This window comes from Salmo trutta, chromosome 28 (assembly GCF_901001165.1).
Source record: "Salmo trutta chromosome 28, fSalTru1.1, whole genome shotgun sequence".
NCBI lineage: Eukaryota > Metazoa > Chordata > Actinopteri > Salmoniformes > Salmonidae > Salmo > Salmo trutta.
In genome coordinates this window covers 25,633,350-25,651,838 of record NC_042984.1, presented here as the reverse complement: position 1 = coordinate 25,651,838, position 18,489 = coordinate 25,633,350, and the positions used below count along the sequence as shown (strand labels likewise).

Below are 18,489 nucleotides of genomic sequence, written 5' to 3'. Positions count from 1 at the left end.
ATTATATTTTTAGATTAAAGGAGTAACTCTGGTAGGCCTAAAACATTAATCCTCACCTCAAATTCCACTGTCGGAGTCAGTTGTAGTGCCGGGACGCACTGCCTTCACAGGCCTGCAGTAGCTAAACCTATTCTAAACCTAACAATTGCCATACCACACCAAACAAAAATTGCTTAACGTTATTAGGGTAAGATTAAAAGTAAAGTCAAGTCATTGTTTACGTCTTGCCTTCTTTGGTTTTCCCTTTTCATGGTTTGAGTGCGAGTAGCATAGTGGGCCTACAGGTAATTCTATTATATTGCAGCAAACACAACGTTACAAATGGAACTTAATTTGGAAAACAAAAATGGCAAAACAGAATTAAATCTTTAAAAAAGTTTTGAACAGGCTTATATTGCAGCTATTACAAACAAAGGTGATTGCCTACCTTAGGCTTACCCAACAAATGACAGTAATAGGCTAATGCTATTTATTTTACAACAGGCCTATAACAATAATAATTATTATTATTATTAATGACTAAACAATTGATAATAAATACTAAATAAATAAATGAAAGATAGAAAATTGCATCAAACCTAAAGAGCAAGTTGCAGACAGTCCATTTGGCCGCGCGAACGTTCTTCTCATCTTTGTCCACTACAATATTAAAACTTGTCCCCGAGGACATTCCCCTCGTCGGCTTCTCTTCACTATACTCTTTGTCCTCTAACTTTCATTTTACTTCAATGAAAGAGAATCCATCTTCGCAATCAAGAGTAGCCTTTGCCAAGGCTCTGTTTACTCTCTCTATATATTTCTCTCTCTCTCTCTCTCTCTCTCTCGCTTTCTCTCGCTTTCTCTCTCTTTCTCTCTTTCTCTCTTTCTCTCTTTCTCTCTCTCTTTCTCTCCACCAAGCAGCAGGTCGCACTTGAGGTGAGCAGCTGGAACCAGTTTCAGCTGAACATAAGCTATACGTTTTATTGAGTTGCAATTGGCTGACACAGATAACAAGCTTGCGCAGTTCTCATCACACAAACAGTACATTAACAGAGGACAGTTCCAAATGGGTCCAGTCGGTAAATCAATTTTAATTGCACATGTCCGAGGCCCATGGCAATTATATCAGACCCACCCAGATCCAAGACAAAAGTCAGAATTTAAGACCCGGGCCTGCTCGTGTCCTGGGTTGGATCTCAGAATTTTGGGTCTGTTGGACTTATGAAGACCTCTACCTCCATCTACCTTCTTATTCTCCAGATAAGTCCACTTCCAGGCACCGTGGCTCAGGTGCTTCCAGTCACAGCGCCCCCCACAGTCCTGTAGGACCTGTACTGCCACTACCCACTGCTGACAATAACACGCAGCAACATCGACGGAGCACCGGATTCACAATCAAAAAGTGTGTTTTAACAGCTAAAATGGGTATATATTATCAAGATTAACCTCACATTTCAACTATACATCTTTGCTGGAAGTGGGTCGTAAAGATGTCTGCTGTAAATAACACTGTTATAATGATTATAACTACAACCCTTCCCACAGTTTGAGGAAGAAATCCATCGAGGAGGATTGGTGCACTCCTCCCACAGTCAGCAGCTCCAATCGTCTGTCATGGTTTCTCCCCAGCTGTGAGTCTTACATTCCTCTTATCCTGTGTCAATAATTGAGTTAATTCCACCTCCGTTATCCACCTCCAGTGTCAGTGGTATTTATATGGCATAGCAATTGTGTTCACGCTCGTTCAACCACATGCTTCATAACATCTGAAAGTACTTTTTTTTAAAACTTTCTTCACTAACGATTTTAATTCTCAATCAACCCTGTATACTCTTCTTACTTCTCTCTCTCTCTTGCGCTGTTTCTTTCTCTTTCTCTCTCTCTCTCTCTTTCTCTCTTTCTCTCTCTCTCTCTCTCTCTCTCTCTCTTTCTCTCTTTCTCTTGCTCTTGTTCTCTCTCACTCTCCTCAGCAATTCTATACCAGGAGTACAGTGATGTTGCAATCAACCGAGAAATCCAGAGGCAGCAGGGGGAGGAGCCAGGTGCTGAGGAGGAGAGGCTAAGGGTGGAAGGGGCTGGGGAGGCCCCATCTCCGTCCAATCTGTCTCCGTCAAGCTCCTTTTGCTCGTCACGAGGCTCCGCCTTCTCCCTGTGGCAGGACATCCCTGATGTCCAGACCAGCGATCAGCTGGACAACTTCAGCAACGAGGAGCGCAAACTACAGGAGGTGAGAGCACGAGGATGACATCAAGCCACATTGGGATTTAGGCAGCACTCAAAGAGATGCATAGAAGTTGTGCATGACTTTTGTGGAAAGTGCACCCTCTATACATCTCTATGGCAACCCTACAGACTTTTAGCATGTCCAATTAGCCAGCTAAGTTGATTTGTTTCATCTATGTGATGGATTACATTTTTTATGGGTTAACATATTTTGACATAACATTTGTGGTCATTACATTATATTCATGATTTTTTCCCCCCCACAATGTCTCATGATAATATTTGATATTTTGTGAGAGGTGCGCCTATTGCTTCCTAAAGGCCCATAATGTCTCCTCATCACAGGCCAAGTTTGAGCTAGTGACGTCTGAGGCATCGTACATCCGGAGCCTGGCCATCGCGGTGGACCACTTTATGCTGTCCCAGGAGCTGGGGGAGTGTCTGGGGACCCAGGACAGACAGTGGCTCTTCTCCAAGCTCCCCGAGGTCAAGGACGTCAGTGAGCGGTATAGTATAGTAACATGACACTGATGAGAGAGTACATTTCTTGAATGTATATCATGAGATTATTTCTGTTTTTTTCTGTCTTGTTTTTTCACTCAGTATTTGGGGGTTCTGTTTCTCTGGCTTTCAGCATCTCTCTATCTTGATCACTCACTCTTTTTGCTCTGAATTCTTCACTTTCTTTGTTTCTCCCTCTCTTCCTCTCGCTCTCTCTTCCTCTCGGTCTAGGTTCCTGCAGGACCTGGAGCACAGATTGGAGGAGGACATCTTGCGTTTTGACGTATGCGACATCGTCCTGGCCCACTGTCCCGCCCTACGAAGGGTCTACCTCCCCTACGTGACCAACCAGGCCTACCAGGAACAGACCTACCAGCGCCTGTTGTGAGCAGTCTTACTTTGTGTGTATTTCTATTGGTCTTTGTTGCACATTTGAGTCTGTAAGTATGATGCTTGAAAATGACCGTATGTCACTCAGTGCCTAGTACACACACTTAAATAGTTGCTTTATACATATGGATTGGGTGGTTAACCCATAGAGGGTGTGCAGGTTTCTGTTCCAGCGAAGCAACTAATCAACTAATCATCAAGACCAAGTGTGTTAGTGCTGGGTTGGAACGAAACCCTGTAGCTCTCCAGAGTTCATGACCACGGATATACACTACATATCCAATCCATACCAGTGAAGGTTTTCCTACTATGTTGCTTGATTTTAGTGTTTTATATTTTCTCTGTAGACAGGAAAATGCTCGCTTCCCAGGTATCCTGGCTCGTTTGGAGGAAGACCCCATCTGCCAGCGTCTTCCCCTTGCCTCCTTCCTCATCCTCCCCTTCCAGAGGATCACACGGCTTAAGATGCTGGTGGAAGTACGATATAGAGGACCCCTGTTCACCATAAAATGCAACTATTCATGACTGGCTGCAGGGACAGAACATTACTCTACCTTACATCAGATTACTGACCAGCGAATAGGCCAGTACACAGCAGTACGTTTTTGCAGTGCCCTTAGGTGAAAGTCTAGATCCAAAATGTTCTATCTTCCTTCTATCTTATAGAATATCCTGAAGAGGACAACACCAGGCTCTAGGGGTGAGGACACAGCCACCAAGGCCTTCAATGAACTGAAAAAGGTAACAGAAAATATACAAAAATACTTTACGCACGCATTTTTGTGGTCACCCTCCCTTCACATTTCTCACTGTCAGTCGTGAATGATAATTCTTCAAGTTTTACCAGTAAAAGGTCTATGCAGCATCTGCATGCCAACCATTTGATCTCAATGGAAATATGCTTCTTGAGTTATGTACAGTGCTGTTTCAAAGTGCAGTGTTGTTTTGAAATTGTGAATAGTGAGCACATTTTTGAGTAGATGGTGTTAACAAATTGTAGCATAGGCCTACCTGTGTTTTGTTTCAATCAAAGCACATATTTTTCCGCATGAGTAAAAAAAAAGAAATGAGGTGGTGTTTTTTGTCTTACAGTAACCTTATAATATGCTATTATATTCGGTTGTGTTATGTCGAATACTGTCATCTTGCACAAGCACCATTCCCCATTCATCACTGAAATTCGCCAGAGTAGCCTGTTCTCTGAGCAGCCGAACAAGCAGAGCAAAGACTGTGCGTAAAGTAGAGAATCCTGCACATGCACAGAAGCTTCAGATCGTTAGTTATCGGCAAGAGGGTTACGAAGAAATCAGAACCGCAGCCACTCCTTATACCAAAAGCTGGAGTGAGGCCAATTTCTGGTCATTAACAGTAGACTTTGCATAGACATAGACATTGCATTTTGAAGAAACAATTAAACTTTTTTCTAATAGACTATTGTGCCCAAAACAGCTTATAAAGGAGTGTAACTCCAGTGTGCAATCAATGAAGAGGATGGAAGAGCTCATTCACCTCAATAAGAAGATCCACTTTGAGGGCAAGGTAGATGAAAACATCACTCATTAGGAGCACGGAGAACATTCATTCTCAGTACACCTACTGTATGTTCATGTATAGTATGTTCCCCTTTCCTCTATCCATTGCAGGATTGGTTTTGGACAACAAAGAATCCTATTTCTTATTGCCATAGTATGGGTTAACCCTATCATGTTTGCCAATTGTATATCCCAAGTAAAGAAACTACTATGACTCTAAACCCAGTAATAATTAATTAACTGTTCATTCATGCTCATTAATAACGTAGCTCTCCCCGTTTTAGATATTCCCTCTGATCTCCCAGTCTCGCTGGCTGGTCAAACACGGGGAACTGCTGGAGGTGGACACACAGACCATGAGTATTTCTGGGTCAAAGTTCAAGTTGCCCACAAGGCCTGTGTATCTGCATCTGTTCAATGACTGTCTTCTGCTGTCCAGGAGGAAAGAGTGAGTACTAAATATGTCAAATGTAGAGGGAGAATAGAAAAAAAACCTACAGTTGAAGTCGGAAGTTTACATACTGTACACCTTAGCCAAATACATTTAAACTCAGTTTTTCACAATTCCTGACATTTAATCCGAGTAAAAATTCCCTGTCTTAGGTCAGATAGGATCACCACTTCATTTTAAGAATGTGAAATGTCACAATAATAGTAGAGAGAATGATTTATTTCAGCTTTTATTTCTTTCATCACATTCCCAGTGGGTCAGAAGTTTACATACACTCAATTAGTATTTGGTAGCATTGCCTTTAAATTGTTTAACTTGGGTCAAACGTTTTGGGTAGCCTTCTACAAGCTTCCCAGAATAAGTTGGGTGAATTTTGGCCCATTCCTCATGACAGAGCTGGTGTGACTGAGTCAGGTTTGTAGGCCTCCTTGCTCGCACACGCTTTTTCAGTTCTGCCCAGGATTGAGGTCAGGGCTTTGTGATGGCTACTCCAATACCTTGACTTTGTTGTCCTTAATCCATTTTACCACAACTTTGGAAGTAGGCTTGGGGTCATTGTCCATTTGGAAGGCCCATTTGCGACCAAGCTTTAACTTCCTGACTGATGTCTTGAGAAGTTGCTTCAATATATCCACATAATGTTCCTTCCTCATTATGCCATCTATTTTGTGAAGTGCACCAGTCCCTCCTGCAGCAAGCACCCCACAACATGATGCTGCCACCTCCGTGCTTCACTGTTGGGATGGTGTTCTTCGGCTTGCAAGCCTCCCCCTCTTTCCTCCAAACATAACGATGGTCATTAACCTGTTCGGGATAGGGGGCAGTATTTTCACGTTCGGATGAAAAGTGTGCCCAGAGTAAACTGCCTGCTACTCAGGCCCAGAGTCAAATATTTGCATATTATTCGTATATTTGGATAGAAAACACTCGTTTCTAAAACTGTTTGAATGATGTCTGTGAGTATAACAGAACTCATATGGCAGGCAAAAACCTGAGAAAAATCCAACCAGGAAGTGGGAAATCTGAGGCTTGTAGTTTTTCTTTCTAATCCCTTTCCAAACTACAGTGTCTGTGGGGTCATATTGCACTTCCTAAGGCTTCCACTAGATGTCAACAGTCTTTAGAACCTTGTTTCATGCTTCTACTGTTACTGGGCAGAGAATAAGAGCCCAGTCAATCAGTGGACTGCCTGGGACCAGTGAGTTGTTTACTGCGCGAGCACGCAGGCACACTGCTCCTTCTTTTTCCTCTGTAATGAATTGTCCGGTTGGAATATTATCGAATATTTATGTTAAAAAGACCCTAAGGATTGATTGTGAACATCGTTTGACATGTTTCTATGAACGGTAATGGAACATTTTGACTTTTTGTCTCTGGTTTTACGCTCGCACATTTTGCCTTTGGATAGTGATCTGAACGCGCAAACAAAAGGAGGTATTTGGACATAAATATGGAGTTTTAGAACAAAAATAAAATTTCTTGTGGGAGTCCTGGGAGTGCATTCCGACGAAGATCAGCAAAGGTAAGTGAAGATTTATAATACTATTTCTGAGTTTAGTTGACTCCAGATCTTGGCGGGTAACTGTATAGCTTGCTTTGATGGCTGAGCTCTGTACTCAGAATATTGAACAATGTGCTTTCGCCGTAAAGCTATTTTGAAATCTGACACAGCGGTTGCATTAAGGAGAAGTGTATCTATAATTACTTCAATAACTGTTGTAAAGTTTTTCAACGTTTATGATGAGTATTTTTGTAAATTGATGTGCTCATTCACCGGTAGTTTTGGGAGGCAATACATTTTCTGAACATCACGCGCCAATGTAAAATGTGGTTTTTGGATATAAATATGAACTTTATCGAACAAAACATACATGTATTGTGTAACATTAAGTCCTGGGAGTGTCATCTGATGAAGATCGTCAAAGGTTAGTGATTAACTTTAGCTGTATTTCTGGTTTTTGTGATGCCTCTCCTTGCTTGGAAAATGGCTGTGTGGTTTTCTTGTCAAGTTGATGTCCTAACATAATCTAATGTTATGCTTTTGCCGTAAAGCCTTTTTGAAATTGGACAATGTGGTTTGATTAACGAGAAGCTTATCTTTAAAATGGTGTAAAATAGTTGATTGTTTGAGAAAATTGAATTATGATATTTTTGTTGTTTTGTATTTCGCGCCCTGCTATTCCATTGGCTGTTGGCTAGGGGTCCCGCTAGTGGAACTTCTGTCCATAACAGGTTTTAAGGACAAACAGCTCTATTTTTGTTTCATCACACCAGAGGACATTTCTACAAAAAGTACGATCTTTGTCCCCATGTGCAGTTGCAAACCGTAGTCTGGCTTTTTTATGGCGGTTTTGGAGCAGTGGCTTCTTCCTTGCTGATCGGTATTTCAGGTTATGTCGATATAGGACTCGTTTTACTGTAGATATAGATACTTTTGTACCTGTTTCCTCCTGCATCTTCACAAGGTCCTTTGCTGTTGTTCTGGGATTGATTTGCACTTTTCGCACCAAAGTACATACATCTCTAAGAGACAGAAGGTGTCTCCTTCCTGAGTGGTATGACGGCTGCGTGGTCCCATGGTGTTTATACTTGCGTACTATTGTTTGTACAGATGAACGTGGTACCTTCAGGCATTTGGAAATTGCTCCCAAAGATGAACCAGACTTGTGGAGGCCTACAATTTTTTTCTGAGGTCTTGGCTGATTTCTTTTGATTTTCCCATGATGTCAAGCAAAGAGGCACTGAGTTGGAAGGTAGGCCTTGAAATACATCCACAGGTACACCTCCAATTGACTCAAATTATGTTAATTAGCCTATCAGATGCTTCTGAAGCCATGACATCATTTTCTGGAATTTTCCAAGCTGTTTAAAGCCACAGTCAACTTAATGTATGTAAACTTCTAACCCACTGGAATTGTGATACAGTGAATTATAAGTGAAATAATCTATTTGTAAACAATTGTTGGAAAAATTACTTGTGTCATGCAGAAAGTAGATGTCCTAACCGACTTGCCAAAACTATAGTTTGTTAACAAGAAATTTGTGGAGTGGTTGAAAAATGAGTTTTAATGACTCCAACCTAACTGTATGTAAACTTCCGACTTCAACTGTATGTTTTTTATATTTATGGATTTATGCTATGCTAAAATATGCTATGCTATACTACAATATACTAACCTGTGCTATGCTACACTATACAATGGTATGTATGGCTCATAGCATTATGTCCTAAATGCTGGTTGATTGAGTGATGCATGGCATACATTGACAAATTTCTGTCCTTGGTCTGTCTGCAGCACGTGGAAGTTCATGGTGTTTGTTCACGCTAAGATTGGGCAGCTGAAGGTGAAGGACCTCAGTCAGAAGCTCCAGGGCATCTCAGGCTTCATCTTCCACCTGCAGCTGTGTGAGGGCCAGCAGCTCAAACACCAGATCCTGCTCAAGGCCCACACTGAGTGAGCTAGTGCACACACCACTATCAATCACGATCATGATTTGTAATGGTAGTGATAATGTAAGAACTGACAGCCTCTACATGGGTTTTGTTTCTTTCCAGGAGTGGGAAACAGAGATGGATCACAGCCATGTTCCCCTCTGATCCATTGGAAGACATTGAGCAGGCCAGTGAGAATGATGGTGAGTATAAGCAGTCACATGTTGCCGTGTCACTGAGTTTCTATTGTTTAATTTTCTGTAACCTGGAAAATATTGCTTCATGTTTTAAAAAGTTTTAAAAATAGATTTTAACAGCACTACACCTTTTTCATTAATTTCGATTTTTTTTTATTTCATAAATTTTCTCCTCTCAGATCTTTCTCAAGTTCAGTGCATCAAGAGCTACCAGGCCCAAGAGCATGACGAGCTAACAATGGAGAAGGCTGATATTCTTCAAGCCAAGACCATAACAAGTGACGGTGAGACACTCCATTTGGCGACCTCATATTAAACACTATCATAATAAGTATAAACTTTAAAGGGCAACTTCAATAAGATAAAAACATTTTACCCTTAAAGTAGTTCATAGGACTTTTCTATCATACGTCAAACCCAAAGATTCAGTGTAAAACATGTAGACCACCACAAGTGAGGTTGTCGTGTATTCTATATCCACAGGCTGGGTAGAGGGCATTCGGCTGTCAGATGGGGAGCGGGGCTGGTTCCCCAAAACCAATGTAGAGGAGATCACAAATCGCAGTGCGCGTCTCCGCAACCTCAGAGAAAACATCCGCATCAAGTGTGTCACACAGAAACTGGAGGAGGAGCTCTTTTAAGTGTCCTCTCCACCCTGCAGCTTTGAATTTACACTTGGAATGTCCAATCGTAATGGTGTAGTAACTCTCAACCCCAAATATCTATAAGTCCCAGCTTTTACGCAACACCAGTTATATAAGAGCTGAGCAGTTTTAGGTGATCTGGATGTGGGAGCTTTATTTAGTCTGCAGGTGCTCATAAGATTTGGCGTATCTTGACCATAAGCAATATAGCTAAGTAATATGGTTTTCCAGCTGCATAGCAGTAATTTCCTTTCACTCATGCTTGCTATGACTGCATATTCAACTACTGTAACACAACTACTGGGACATCAGAAATCAAGTGTTTTTCTTTGCCCCCAAGCACTTTAATTGTCATCTTAAAGAGTCCTCTCAGCAGAAATAAACACAATTTCAGACATACTGTACATTCAAATCATGACTAGCCTACTAATTTACTAATGGAAAAAGTCAATTTCAACAAAACATTGAGGATTACGGAGTTTGTACATCTTCCCTGTGATTTCACAGTGAGAGCTGTTTACACGTAGACAACAATGAAGATGGAAGCACATAATATTATTGACCAACCACTACTACCATCTACATGTTGATGTACACCATTCCAGTGGCACATTATTATTATTATTTTGAAATATACCTTTGTTGGATTTCTGAGTTGTTAGTACTAATTTAAATGATTGCTGTTGCAGCATGTGTATTTGTTTATGCTCCTAGCTGGTTATTCTCTATGGAGAAAATGATGTAAATTTACATTCTGTAGATGTACTTACATGTTTAAATGAATATATGTCTAATTTACTATTATGACTGTAATTTATAAGGGCCAGGATCTGCCAAAAACATGCCATACCATTACAACAAATATTAGAATTCAGAAATATAGATTACAAAATACTAATAACATATGTGAGCTACTTGAGATTTCTGGTTATGAGCACAATACTGTAAATGCTTTACCCCTGAAATAAATGCACATACTTACATTTTTCAGTGATTTAAATGACTACTGAAAATGTATTTTTTTTCAATAATACAGTATTTAGGTGAGGCCTGAATGTTTGTGGACATGACATAAAGTTTGAGTTACTTGTACAAAATAAGTAGGCCTACGCAATTTGGGAAAGGTAGTGATGAAAAAAACATTTTTATTGAGTTTGTACTTACAGTATCAAGAACAACATAATAGAAAATATGAAAAAGGTCATGAACAGCACTACATTTTCTATTTTGATTTAAACAGCGATTTGACAAGAAATATTGTAAGATCAGTGCACTAAAAATATACTCCCAATTTAGCCTATCCATTGCTATTACTGTCACTAGTGAAGCAGATTTCTACAGACAGTAACCTACAGCATATGAAATTTCACCAGAATCTCTTCATTTCATTGTACCAGACTGAATAATGTATGCATATACACTGTATACAGTACATGCTATCCACAATTGCAGTGTCTATTGATGAAAAGAGGCAGGAGTCTTCTATTGAGTGAGGCCATTGGCCAGTGAGTCTCAGTCTCGTGCTACTGTCATTGGTCCCTGGGACTCCTTCCTGCTCCGCTGTTTTTTCGGCATGAGGGGTGGAGCCGTGTGGTTTGAGGTAGCTTGGAGGTTTTTTTCCAGCTATGTGAGAAAATAAATGAATTTTTAGGTTATTACATTTTGGGACTACTTTTGGGGACTTACTGTCACTAACTTGATTTCTTCTGTAAATTAATCTGCTATCACAACAGTTCAAGGCTAAGCTAACTCATTTTTAGCATCCTGCATCTTCACAAAATGGATATACATGTATGGCTCAATTGGAATTAATATATATAGGCAGAGAAGGCTGGCCACACAGTTTTTCCAACCAGTTTTATCTTTGTTCCCTCCTTTCCCTTTTTAATGGGACTGTAATGGTACTGTACCTGTTGTAGCTGGAAGATCCAGTTCTGATAGTCTTCAGGACAGGTGCAGGATACCTGCAGCGGCTCCATCAGTTCACCTGCACCACACAACATACAATAGAAGTGCAATGCTCTTCACCACTGTCTACAGCAACACTTGATAGAGTTGACTTGCTGCAGATCTAGTCGCAGTTTCAATGGTTAATTTAGGGTCCTTTTGCCTCACTATGCAAAAATGTTAGAGCAGTATGACGTACATTATGTCTGTTTTGTATTTTACCTGTTAACTCAAACTCCAGCCTCCCAGGTAATGCAGACCTCTCCACGGCTGTGATGGTTTTCCGAGACAATCTACCCTAAAGTGTTATGACAAACAGGTTGAAGTGTCATGTATTGGATCAGCTCTATAAATTACAACATCTTCTGAACTGTACATTTTAGAATGTCACACCAACATCTACTGTATAGCGGAAATTGGCAAACTAGGTAAGGTCACCAGGTTCACAATGTTTACTGTGACATGGTTTCCTTGAGAACATAATTTGACTGTACCTCATATTTGACACTGAGGCGCTCATTATCCACAGAGAGCAGGAGGACATCTTGAGGGAAGAGTACGAGTAGCTGCCCATGAAGTCCCTGCAAGAATATATCAATGTTGTCACAGTGTTTATTTTATCTCAAGTCCACTATTATCATCATAGTTACTGTTATCATTAGCAATATGACCATTAGCATAATCAAGTACTATTATTAGCCCTATGACCATTATTACTATTAGTATATGTATTAACATTAGCATTATTTATATATGCTTTTTTATGTAGCAGATAGTTCTGACAGAGTACTGGACTAGTGTAGGATTATTTTCTGAGTAAACTAGTGTAGGTGTCACGTTCGTTGGAATGATCGGACCAAGGCGCAGCGTGAGTAGCGTTCCACATATTTATTATAAAGTGAAACTAAGCAGAATTCAAAAACAATAAAGAATAAACAAAACGTGACTACAGAGGTGCTACATACACTTACTCAAAATACAATATCCCATAACCCACAAGTGGAAAACATGCTACTTAAGTATGATCCCAAATTAGAGACAATGATTACCAGCTGCCTCTAATTGGGAATCATACACAATCACCAACATAGAAAAACAAACCTAGAACCCCACATAGAAATAATAAACTAATCCCCCAGTCACACCCTGACCTACTCTACCATAGAAAATAAAAGCTTTCTATGGTCAGGACGTGACAGTAGGATTATTTTCTAAGTAATTGTTTAATTTGTATGGCATTTATACACATTTCTAATATGTGGTGAATCTGTGTTTTAGAAGATAACTGTGTTTGCCTAATTCTGGAAATATGTAATTCATTATTAACCTGTGAAAAGAGAAGAAGAGGCAAAGTGAGAGGGTTTACTCCGCCAAAAATCTGTCCATGAAAATAAGACCATGAAGTGAGGAATTCTTGTATGGTGGTCAATAAGAGAGTGTCAAATTTGGTCAACAAAAAAATCATTACTAATTTGCTACGTGAGGCTCATTTGCTCGAATAGAAGTTTCGTAATGGTTAGGTTGTTACGAATGCACTGATGTGAGTGTATGCACGTGGCATTTCGACAGATTTGAGAAAAACAACTTTATATTGGAGTTGTGCCTGTTGTTTACATGGGTATCTGCCCTCTCATTGGCTAGAATGGTCCCATCTGATCTCGCCTCCTCCCGACTGCCTTCCATCTTTGAGGACATGTATTTACATTGTTAGACCGGTCATTCGACTATCTTGTCAATATAATAGAAAATCTTTGCATGGGAACTAATGCTCTGTTATTTGATTTACCAATGCATTAATTGTGTTTTAATATCTTTATTGAAACAGGAAGTGGCAGACAGTTCTTGAGTTGTGGCTAATGGTATTCAATGGGTTGTCACTAGTTACCACAGCCTATTCAATGGGGTCTGCCTAAATAGTTATCCGTCTCCATCATCCAGTCCTTGCTGCTTACAGGAAGTCATCCATCCAGTTGTATGCAGCCCCTAAAGTTACAATGGTGGCAGCAGTGGTGCCATTTTTGGTGGATTTGTGTCTTTTGGTGAGTTTTCATCTCAGTACATTTTGGTTAGCTAGCTTCACCTACCCAGCTTACCACTTGCATAAAATACTGTTGAGCTCTTGAGCAGCTGTTGACCTTTTGGGGCTTAGTGCTGGAGATATAATGGATTTCTGCAGTTTTATGGTCATTGTGCCACCGTTTCTGCCACCATTTGGTCCCGTGTTGCTCAGTTGGTAAAGCATGGCACTTGCAATGCCAGGGTTGTGGATTTGATTCCCACGGGGAACAAGTACAGAAAAAAGTATGAAAAATGTATGCACTCACTACTGTAAGTAGCTCTGGATAAGAGTGTCTGCTAAATTACAATATTCCACATATGTTTGACTTTTTCATTCCTGGACAACATGTATTATTGTGACATATTTCAATCGTTTAGCATTTCTAAAATGCCGGCTAGCATGACAACTATTAAGCTATCAAGACCCCTTGAAATGGACTTCAGAGTAGTGGTGAGTACAGAAGTTACAGCGTGGGTTGTGTTAGCTACCTGTCTCTGTGTATTGATGATGTGGACCATGGATATGTATCCCGGCTGGCCCATGTGCTGGATGGGGGCCCCTTCCCAGTGCCTTATTGGGGCTTGCAGTAAATACTTTTTCAGTTCCTCTTTCTTCCAGCTCTCATCGCAGGGTACCTACAGTAAATTACAACAGAACTGTAGCTTCATATTTGGAGAGTTTCGCCAATGATAATTATTTTTTACAAATGTCCTTTCATGATGATGTATTTAGCGCATTAGATGTTCAATTTGTGATCAAGCAAAGTAAACCTCACAATTGTTAAGACAGTTTTAGATTTAACAATGACACATCTGTTTAAGATCTATAATTTACTGCAAAAGGGGGTGGTTCTTCCAGGGGGTGTTCTGATTGAATACCTTACCAGGTAAGACAGTGCACAGCTGGAGGGGCTTAGCGGTTGGCTAATGGATTTGTATCTCCTCTCCTCCATGTGGTGTATCCATTTGTTCAGCTCGGCTGCACTGGCACAGGTGAAGACTTTGGAGTCCACCATTGGACCTAATAGTGGAAGGGAGATGCTTGCCATGTTCAATACAATAATTAAACCCTTTTCTGATGGCTTGCTTCACACCTATGACCATAGCACAGCCGTGACAAACCACAATAAATCAAACAGCCTTGTGTATTAATTGCTTTATTGAACTGTGAAGATTTTTGATCCATTATGATAATAGGACTCACCACTGATCTGGAATACGTGTTGCTTGTTGGAGTCCAGTGAGGTGGCTTGGAAAGACAGTCCAGAGAGAGGCAGGATGCCCTGAGAAAGAAGAAGCAACACACTGACTAGCCTTAGGGGAATGCAATGTACATTCAAGTTAAATGTTCAACATGCATCTGTGTCGTTACAGTATTTCCCCATTTGTAAAGCAACCAACCTCGTAGATAAAGTCTTGATGAGAGGGATCCAGAGATAGGATCAATAAGTGGAAGGAGAACAGCACCAGATAGTGTTCACTTGTCTCCTATAGGAACATAAACAAAGAAAACATGAACAGAACATCAGTACAGAAGTCCTAGAGTCGGGAAAGTGGGTGCTGGACAGTGAGTGCTGGACAGTGAGTGATGATTGACATCTACAGTATATATGAACATGGTGTAGAGAGATGTTACCTGTGTGTAGCTGTTGTGGAGAGACACACGGGAGGAGTGCACTATCTCTCCATACATGTGTGCAGGCTGGCCCTCCCAATCACAAATGGGCTGGTTGTATATGCTGTGGTGTAGCTCCTCTCTGCTCCTGCCCCATAGCACAATCTACGGGAATAGAATAGAATACTTTAGGTGTCTCATGAAAAAATAAGATGTAGTGGAGGAGTTTTCATTAGTATACATCAGTATTACTGTATCATTAATGTGATATAACAACTTTGACATAAAATGGTATGTTGACGTTTGGCACCATTGGCACCACTCGCTTGCACTCAAATTATGCGGTCCACTGGGGGTTTTACTGTGTGATAAGTGCATGGCAGAACTTTTTCCACTTTATATCTTAGTGTCATTTTCATACAGACATCTCTTTCTCTGTCTGTCTCTCTCTCGCACTCACACACACCCTCTCCTTCTCCACTGACCTCCTGATCGAGGTGTCTCACTGAAGTGTAGCGAGAGGTTGGATCGTCTTTTCCATTCCTCACAGAGAGCTGAAGCCTGCTCTCTCCTAGAGTCCATATCCTGAAACAATATATACTGTATCAGCAGTCAATCCAAAATCTCATTTTACCACATCCCATTAAACCATGTTACATTTATTCCACACTCTACTGTAGCATCTCACAAATTGAACTAGTCTACAAACACATGTGCAATTCCCCTGAACTGAGTGTAGTGACAGCAAATGTAGAAGAGGGATTCTTATTTTTTTTTTTACTGTAGACCAATTTGCCCACCCCACTTACAGCCTGAGCCCTCTCTGCCCGACCAGTGTCCATTCATAAGCAGATTAAAGTGGGGTGCACACAAGGAGCAGACACCCACCATCTGATCACCTCACACAAAGACCTGTTGCCCTCATTGGACCATTTCGTCTGGTAGTGATATAGTAGCCACACACCCCTAAACCATTCCCTAGGTGTGGTAACAGTTCTGTTACATCTGTGTTTGTGCTTGTGTGTCTGTCTCTGTGTGTACGAACAAGCATCCTTACGTGTGTGCTGGTGGCTGATCCCTCGTCTTCTCTCAGTTTGGACACATGTCGTCTGTGAGCTGCTATTATGATTAGCTCCTTGTTTTAATCCCCCATTCCTTTAATGAGGGGATTTAGAGGCCTGGTCAGTTTTAGACCAGGCTGGACAAAAAAGAGATGAACGGTAGTATTGTCTGCTAATTAGTGAGACAATATCCCTCCCTCCTGTGCTTCTGCATCTGAATTGTTTGTTCTTTGGGGTTTTAGGCTGGGTATCTGTATAGCACTTTGTGACAACTTCTGAAAATACATTTTGATACATTTGATTGATTTCACCGGCCGTTCATGTCCTAATCATATCAGTGTCTCGTCAATATGTTCATGTCTAAACAGAGTCCAAACTAGCGTTCTGCCTCTGTGTGTGTGTGCTTTTGTGTGAATGAAAACGACACAGATATATTCATTGTTCCATAATATATGCCCTCAAATGTTATTGTTTCTTAGTCACGGAACTGAAGTGCTCAGAGAAAGAGGCCTTCCAATTTCATTGTCCATTTCCTAGTAAAACCATGATCAGCATCGCTTCGCTGTAAAAACTGAAGCAATATAAGATTGTGGTATTAGCCTTAGGCTATATAGTTATTCTGATTGACTGGTGCTGGCAACTACAAAAACTCTGCAGAAACAGACGAAGAGGCTTGAATATAAACCCGGACAGTTTACTACAGTGATCTCTCTTCCATAATTTGAAACTCATATGTTTGAAAAGGATAGTGGAAGCCACAGTGGTTGTAGCACTATTATTTTCACCCATCACCCAAAGGTTCACCACTTCCTCTCAATGCTTCGTCTTATGACTTTTAATCAGCCAAAACCCAACAATAGGTACTGTTTAATAGTATTCATTCAAACTTTCCTCTAAAGCCAAGAGGCTCAGTATTTTCAACAGAGATATCAGATAATTTTCTTGTTAGTCTTAGATGCTGTCATGTGTCATAAATATATATAAAAAATCTCCACAGTCGTGTTTCCGAATCAAATTAAAATGGGATTGTGAGGTTGTGAAAAGCTTGGTTGGCTATCAAACTTAAACAGACCGCTCCCATGAGGGATTGATATAGTTCATGGTCTTCTGTTATACATCAAACTATCAACAAACAAAGACTCACCCTGAGTTGTCAATCTCCAGAAGCTCGATCTCGTCAGGGCCCACCTCATCAATCCCAGAATGCGCTCCTCTCTGAGTCACACTACAGCATCCCATGACCAGGTTGCCCTCTCCTCTCCTCTTGCAGCCTAGTCCAGTCCAGACAGACAAAGAACTCTTTCCTTCACCCTCAGTCCCTAGTCCTCACACTAACTATACTGTACCATTTGCCTCCATCTGCACCCATCCCCACAGCTTCTGCACCGCACTAAGACCAGACATGGGGGATATGTAGAGAGAGGGAGGGGGGATAGAGAGGAAAAGAGGACACGCCTGTCGCTTAACTTCTTAGTTCCCCCTTTTTTCTAAAACACAATATCACTATCCCTGAAATACCAAGAAAAAGGTGCCAAAGTTCCTGAGATGAGTTTAGTCAAGAAGCGAAAAACTGTGAGCAGCGTCACAGTGCACTCTTTCTTCCTTCCTGTCAGTTTGCACTCAGACCACGCAGAGAGACACGCAACTTCCTCAGTGGTCTTTTCACTTTGACGGTGTCACAAAGCAAACTTAACTTCTTCTGAAGCCTGTCAGCCTCCCTTTTAGAATTATGCAGATTAAGCAATTGAGAAACAAGAGACACTGTTGACTGTTGTTGAAAGAATCCTCCTGTTTAAATGAGAGACAATGCAGTCATAAAAACAAACCACAGCTTCAACACGGTTGTTGGTGTTGGTACAGATTAGAACAGTGTTGAATAGGTGTGCTAGGACCAGTTGTCATACTCATCGTGCAATTGTACTGTTGAAGCCACCTCAAAATGCAAAGCGTCAAAGACAGATTCATCTGTTTTGTTCAGAGGATAAACATACTTTATTATTTTCATACATGATCTAGGGATCCTAATCAGTCAGGTTTCAAGACTGGGCATTCAACTGAGACTGCTCTTCTCTGTGTCACGGAGGCTCTCCGCACTGCTAAAGCTAACTCTCTCTCCTCTGCTCTCATCCTTCTAGACCTATCTGCTGCCTTTGATACTGTGAACCATCAGATCCTCCTCTCCACCCTCTCCGAGTTGGGCATCTCCGGCGCGGCCCACGCTTGGATTGCGTCCTACCTGACAGGTCGCTCCTACCAGGTGGCGTGGCGAGAATCTGTCTCCGCACCACGCGCTCTCACCACTGGTGTCCCCCAGGGCTCTGTTCTAGGCCCTCTCCTATTCTCGCTATACACCAAGTCACTTGGCTCTGTCATATCCTCACATGGTCTCTCCTATCATTGCTATGCAGACGACACACAATTAATCTTCTCCTTTCCCCCTTCTGATAACCAGGCGGCG

The 18,489-nt window shown here is 41.2% G+C and overlaps 2 protein-coding genes across 2 annotated transcripts in view; one reads left to right on the top strand and one right to left on the bottom strand.

Moving 5' to 3' along the window:
- LOC115165863 (rho guanine nucleotide exchange factor 19) overlaps nucleotides 1–10,350 on the top strand; it is a 33,801-nt gene extending 23,451 nt beyond the window's left edge. The window contains exons 4-16 of the mRNA XM_029719307.1: nucleotides 1,240–1,381; nucleotides 1,525–1,610; nucleotides 1,950–2,206; nucleotides 2,548–2,708; nucleotides 2,935–3,087; nucleotides 3,441–3,570; nucleotides 3,760–3,834; nucleotides 4,543–4,632; nucleotides 4,910–5,073; nucleotides 8,373–8,531; nucleotides 8,633–8,712; nucleotides 8,886–8,990; nucleotides 9,190–10,350. Of these exons, the coding sequence (XP_029575167.1) occupies nucleotides 1,240–1,381; nucleotides 1,525–1,610; nucleotides 1,950–2,206; nucleotides 2,548–2,708; nucleotides 2,935–3,087; nucleotides 3,441–3,570; nucleotides 3,760–3,834; nucleotides 4,543–4,632; nucleotides 4,910–5,073; nucleotides 8,373–8,531; nucleotides 8,633–8,712; nucleotides 8,886–8,990; nucleotides 9,190–9,347 (1,760 nt within the window). The 3' untranslated portion in view covers nucleotides 9,348–10,350. The remainder of the gene's footprint in view (nucleotides 1–1,239; nucleotides 1,382–1,524; nucleotides 1,611–1,949; nucleotides 2,207–2,547; nucleotides 2,709–2,934; nucleotides 3,088–3,440; nucleotides 3,571–3,759; nucleotides 3,835–4,542; nucleotides 4,633–4,909; nucleotides 5,074–8,372; nucleotides 8,532–8,632; nucleotides 8,713–8,885; nucleotides 8,991–9,189) is intronic.
- Nucleotides 10,351–10,471: 121 nt separating this feature from the next.
- Nucleotides 10,472–18,025, bottom strand: LOC115165864 (probable pleckstrin homology domain-containing family N member 1). The gene is made up of 11 exons (XM_029719308.1): nucleotides 17,176–18,025; nucleotides 15,456–15,555; nucleotides 14,992–15,135; nucleotides 14,757–14,843; nucleotides 14,560–14,638; nucleotides 14,240–14,376; nucleotides 13,845–13,991; nucleotides 11,792–11,878; nucleotides 11,520–11,595; nucleotides 11,261–11,337; nucleotides 10,472–10,973 (listed from the first exon to the last, which is right to left on the bottom strand). Exons 1-11 carry the CDS (start codon nucleotides 17,268–17,270, stop codon nucleotides 10,863–10,865), a joined length of 1,140 nt encoding a protein of 379 aa, XP_029575168.1. The 5' UTR covers nucleotides 17,271–18,025; the 3' UTR covers nucleotides 10,472–10,862.
- Between the last annotated feature and the right edge of the window lie 464 nt (nucleotides 18,026–18,489).

Coding starts and splice junctions, on each gene's coding strand:
- LOC115165864 (XM_029719308.1), bottom strand. CDS start 17,270: ATGGGATGCTGTAGTGTGACTCAGAGAGGAGCGCATTCTGGGATTGAT. Junction 15,136..15,455: donor TGAGACACCTCGATCAGGAG/GTCAGTGGAGAA, acceptor CTATTCCCGTAG/ATTGTGCTATGGGGCAGGAG. Junction 11,596..11,791: donor GCCTCAGTGTCAAATATGAG/GTACAGTCAAAT, acceptor ATAACACTTTAG/GGTAGATTGTCTCGGAAAAC.